This window comes from Solea senegalensis, linkage group LG10, assembly GCF_019176455.1.
Source record: "Solea senegalensis isolate Sse05_10M linkage group LG10, IFAPA_SoseM_1, whole genome shotgun sequence".
NCBI classification, from domain to species: Eukaryota; Metazoa; Chordata; class Actinopteri; order Pleuronectiformes; family Soleidae; genus Solea; species Solea senegalensis.
In genome coordinates, this window is record NC_058030.1 from 2,956,020 (window position 1) to 2,962,019 (window position 6,000).

General features: G+C 41.4%; 1 protein-coding gene across 1 annotated transcript in view; it reads right to left on the minus strand.

The window, feature by feature from the left end:
* Window positions 1–5,633, minus strand: part of necab2 (N-terminal EF-hand calcium binding protein 2) — a 521,316-nt gene extending 515,683 nt beyond the window's left edge. Inside the window, exons 1-2 of the mRNA XM_044035771.1 lie at window positions 4,772–5,633; window positions 257–281 (exon numbers count right to left, since the gene is read on the minus strand). Coding sequence (XP_043891706.1) covers window positions 257–281; window positions 4,772–5,101 — 355 coding nt within the window. The 5' untranslated portion in view covers window positions 5,102–5,633. The remainder of the gene's footprint in view (window positions 1–256; window positions 282–4,771) is intronic.
* Window positions 5,634–6,000: the final 367 nt, after the last annotated feature.

Consider the following 6,000-nt stretch of genomic DNA (forward strand, 5'->3'; position numbering starts at 1 on the left):
CATAAAATTAAGTTGCCATTCATTCATCAAACGTGGATGTCCTGTAAATGTGTGGTTTACCCATTTGAAATCACGAATATTTGTTGCAGAAATGTCAGTAAAAATGGTCAGAAACTTGCTCTAAAACACGGTATGTCAACATTTATCTTTATCTATCTGTATCTCAAACAGAACATTATATTTTAAGGCTTTCCACAGATTTGTGCGCGTTTCTCTCCAGAGAGAGGATGTATGGTGAGTGGATGAATTCACTCACCATCTTTGTCGGCTCTTCTGAATATCTGTGAACACAGAGAGAGAGAGAGAGAGACAGAGCAATTAGTATAAAGGTTTTACACTCAGTGACAAACATCCACGTCCATGTGTTCAATCATTTCATATGAATGTTCTCCCATGCATATTCTTGTTGGGCCTCCATAACCTTAACCATAACCAGATAACCTAACCCTAACCCTTACCCACAGCTCAAATTTTTGGCCTAAACTTAACCAGTTGCTCAGAAATGAAATATTACGTCTCATTAAGGACCAGGTTTTTGGTCTCCACGAGGCCTTCTGGTCCTGACAAGGTCAGTGTCTATGCCAAATACAAACCCACGCACAAACACAAAGTGCCAGTTAATTTGTAGCTCGAGTGAAAACTTGAGTCTCTCTGTGAAATTGAGAGTGGCAGGTGTGTGTGTGTGTTTCAGAGTGTTGACGACGACACAGAGGAAGACGGAGTGAAACACATCACAGAGAGTGGAACGTAAGAAATAAAGAGAAATGAAAATGAAACAGAGAGACAGACGGTGAGAGGGAGACGCGGTGCATTTTTGTTAAGATCACTGAAACAAACACGAACAGAGAGAGAGAAGTTTCTTTCTTTCTTTCTTTCTTCTCCGTTTGTTGCCAACAGTTTTTAGTTTTTGAGACAAGGACAAAAGCTTCATTTCACCCGTCACACCTGCATGAGCTGCACGGCAACATTAAATTGTCATTATAGATATTATAGATATATATTATAGATAGTTCAGTTGCAGATATCTGTAACTGAACAATAGACATCTCTAATTCCAGTTTGAGATATCTACAACGTTATTATGACTCGTTATTATGACTCGTCATAATTCAAGTTCTTATCTACAGCATTATTTGAAACTGGAATATGAGATATCTACAATTCCAGTAATAGATATCCACAACTGCACTGGAGATATCAAAAATGACAAACCCCCATACACACGCAGTTTGAATCTTACTAGTAAAACAGAATTACAGATAAAACTGTAGAGTAAAAAACTTAATTAAGAATATCCTGGACGTCATTTTGACTAGTTAAAACTAAATTACGGATAAAACTGTAGTTTTAACGAGTAAAAAACTGAATTTACGGATAAGATAACTCCAGTTTAAACTCTTAAAAAACTGAATTACAGATATCTTGGACGTCATTTTGACTAGTTAAAACTAAATTACTGATACGATAACTGTAGTTTTGATGAGTAAAAACTGTATTACGAATATTTGTGATAGGGCTGCAACAACTAATTGATTACATCGATTTAAATCAATTATTAAAATAATTGGGAACTCATTTAATAATCAATTAGTTGGGTTTACGTTATTGCAGGTACAGTTACTACCCCCTGATGTGGGGCAGTAAGCCAACCAAAGCCGTGGCAGTAAGGTGGATGCCGACCGCCGTAAAAGAAGAAGAGAACCAATGCCACGCCTTGTGTAGATCACGTGACGTTTAAAGATGGCGGAGGCGGACACAGTATAGAACATCATTAGCAGAGAGAAACTTCATTACTCATCACTCATTAGAAAGTGAACTTGACATTTGGCCGCAGTCATGTTGAGTTTTTAAACTGGAAGCTCAGAGAGAGGCGTCGCCTGTAAACAGGCTCCTATTGGACGATACCAGCTGTCAATCACACTCAGGTGAGCTGTACTGACGAATGAGTATCTATTCTTAAATCCTGATTGAACACTCAGTCACAAGAGTTAACTGGATACTGGATCAATTCATTCATTAAGAGAATCGTCGTCCGGAGCGTTTGTCCACGGACAGCAGTGAAAACAAAGCATCTGACAGCTGTTTGGATCCAACTCAGCAGGATGCAACGGGACAAGAGAACCTCATAAACTCATCTCAGGATCATTTTCTCTACAGCTGTGTGTGTGTGTCTGTGTGTGTGTGCGCTGTAAGACGATAAATAAGCGGTGTATTTAGGCAGAGAACAGCAGCAGCATCTGAACAGGCTGACGAGAAAATCATTAACCGCTGAGATGAGCGGCAATCTTCCCACTGACAAGCTGCTCCAAATTGTTCTGCTTTCCAGCTGCACCCTGGGGTTCACTCCACTCAAGCCACAAGCGTGTGTGTGTGTGTGTGTGTGTGTGTTTATGTGTGCAAGTTGTAAGAGAAACAGAGAGTGAGAAGAAACTGAAAGACAAGAACAGCAGAGACAGTCCAGGAGACAGAGACACAGAGAGAGGGGAGATGTTGTATGCATCTGCCTGCCTTATTAACAATTTATGTTACTTGTGTGTGTGTGTGTGTGTGAGAGAGTCAGGAAGAAGACAAGAATATGGAGGAGAAGAAGGGGAAAGATGAAAGTAGTTCAAAAGAGGAAAAAGAAAGGTGCTTAAATGGTGAAGATGAAGGAGCAGATAGAGACACGAGTGAGCACAGAGTCTAATGAGGAAGATGCATGCATGCACACACACATACACATACACACACACACACACACACACAGAGAATCCTGGTGTCAATCATATTGAAAAAAAAAAAAAATTAACAAAGGTTTTTTCAAAGGTCAGGTTGTGAAAATGCCACAATAAGTTCACTGCTGATGACAGGAAGGGGGGCAGAGGCTCCCCCTTGTGGCGATTTAAGTAAATCATCAGAATTGTAGTATGCTGGTGAGTCGCATTAAATGTCTTGTTGCGGGGAGATCGGGGATTTCTCTACACTGCCCCCTACTGTCTGTTAGCGGAACACCAGCCTCGCAAGACCCGGAGTCTCGCAAGAGTCTCGTCGTGAGAAACACAAATTGTTTCATGGCTCTAGCCTGGTATCAGCTGTAAGAACAAGGCAGCGAGAGTGTGATTTTAGCCATTGGTTAACATCAAATTCAAGGACTTTCCAGGACCATTTCCCTCAAATTCAAGGCCCAAATGTGGAGCTTAAGATAGGAGGGCAACTTGTAAGAGGCCACTTCGCCCCATGATGGCGTCCCCTTTTATTGATTTGCAGCACGCTCTGCATCTGGACAAGTGATTTTTGAGCTCTTGGGTCAACGTCAGTGTTTGTCATTTTCTTTGGTGACACAGAGAACTTTGGAATTTTCATTTCCCCGACATCACGTCGTCATTTGCTCTCTCTTTGCTTACTCGCTCATTGTTCTGCACGGAATCTCACATCAACGACACAGAGAGACAGTGCATCGTGTCCACAACACTGCGAGTAATTATGACTCTGAACGTCGGCCTAGTCTTACAAACAAGTGTGTACAGCATGCAATGCAGGCCATGAAACAGTAGGTGGCGTCGTAAAAAAAACAAGGATTAACAAGGAAAAACATTTACCTAAATATCAACTTAACTTCTTCACTGCACAAAAGTCAAGCACTTTCAATGACCCATGTCTATTTAGGGCAATTTTCAAAAACATTCTAGGGCCAAATTCATAAACTTTCAAGGATTTCAAGGACCCATGGGAACCCCGATTTTTCTAAGTGGAAACAGACTGCTCACTCTTCTGCACCACAGTCTACAGAGAGAATCAGGAGTCACTGGAATTTCAAACACAGAAGTCACAAAATGTCACATTTGAATGAACTGATGGAAGCAGCAGTGGGTCCACAGAGCTCCTGTGTGTTGTGAGGTGTATAATTTACCTCATTCCTTTACAACAGGGTTTCTGAAACCTGGTCCTCGGGGACAAACACTGTCCTGCATGTGGAAGGTGTCCCCACACCTGATTCAAATGGTCAGCTCATCAGCTCATTCATGTGGATCAGGTGTGTTAGAGCAGGGAAACGCCTTCAACATGCAGGTTACAAAACACAGTTATCAATCTATCGAATTGTCCTTGAGGAATATCTATAAAATGAGGGACTTGTGTTGGGCTCACCAACATGCAGTCCTAGTGATTTATGTTAAAGTGCCACAAGAGGGCGTCTGCATTTGTCCAGTCATTCCTGTCACAGCTCAGCCCACAAAAACAGCAAAAGTCGTTTTTCTTTATCTTTTTTCCCATGTAAAATCAACACTTGTTTCCTAACATGAGTGACGTTGTCTCATCTTTTTTTTCTTTCTGTTTCGATAAGCTTTCAAGATATTTGCGCACATTTTCTAAAAGCGTATGGATGCAAACTGGGTCAAAAGATGAATTAATGTGAAAATAATCACCTACATTAGAAGTGATGTTTAAGAAATCATGTTACTAACTTCACAAAACCAAAAGGTAGGTGATTAAAATAAGGTTTTACATTTTCGAATCTTTACTAAAACAAACAAAAACAATCTTAACCACGCTAACGTTCAAGAAAGTGAGTTCGTTTTTTTTATATATAAATAAATAATAAAAAATAAAAGGTTTTTTATTTACAATTACGCAGTAATATCGTGGACCGCAGTGATTGTGATTGGGTCTGTGCGTAATTGCGCACTGCACTGGTCAGTTTGTGCTGCTCACCGGACTCTCACACACACCCAGACCCGGTCACACTGAGTGACTGACCACACGCTGACCACACACACACACGATCCACACTCACATCCAGAATCACGGAGATGCCTCTGCGCGGCTCCGGGGCGAAGAACTGCTCCTGCGCCACGGCCACGTCCTCCTTGCTGGAGGCGTACTCCCGGCTGGAGATGTTCTTGTTGTCGCTCATTTTGGTGACGATCCAGCGGACGAGCCCGTCGATTCCACCGGGCTGAGCGCCGCTGTTTCCGGACTGCGCTGCCGTCGCGGACTCGCTGTCCTGACCGGCCACGGGGTTCGGCTGCAGCTCGCGGGTTTCCTGGGCTCGAAGTTTGGCTTGTTCTTTGTTGAGCAGTTTGTGGACTCCGTCCCTACAGTAACGCGCTGCCTGCTCGCACATCCTTTTGCTGTGGAGCGCTCATGCTGCGCTCTATGGGGGAGAGAGAGAGAGAGGGGGGAGGAGAGAGAGAGGAGCCCCCACCCTCACCTCCCTCCTTACATCACAGCACCCACCCGAGAACACACCCACCATCCTGCACAGCAATACCACCTCTAGAAAAAGCATTATACACTATTATAATACTAATGCCCATGGGGACAGCTTTATTCAAATCAATTTTTTATTGTCCCACAGAGGACATTTTATCTTGGACACAGCAAACTATGGTTCTTTGTTTTATCAATGTTTAGAATAATTATTAAAACTTTATTATACAATACAGCTTTAAAATCACAGACAGAACAGTGTAAGGACCCTGACTTTCTTAAACCTGGAGTGGAACCATCGTTAATGATACTGTTGAACGGTTTCTTTAGTGACTTGTTTGTTTATGTTGTGGTGTTTTTTTTACTGTATTCTTTGTTCTTATGATGAGTATTGCAATGTAATACAGTACAAATACTTTGTTACTGTACTTAAGCAGAAAATTCACAAATGTTTACCTTTATTTATATTTCGAGCAACTTTTCCTTTTATTCCACTACATTACCTCTAACTCTCTTTGTTACTACTAAATAAAATCCGTAGAATAAGAGTTGGTATTATGGTCTGTATTTATATAGAGCTTTTTTAGTCTTGACGACAGTTTTCATCCACTCACATGCTGCAACATGTAGTTGAATGTCTTCTCAAGGACACATACAGACTAGCAGAGCCAAGAATTGAACCCACAACCTTCCAGTTGAAAGACGCCTCACTTTTATAACACTTTTACTTTTACTTCTAAGACTTAATATATCAGAAAATGACTTTTGAAACCGCAAATGTCTTTTACTTAAGTAACATTATTAAAAAAGTGA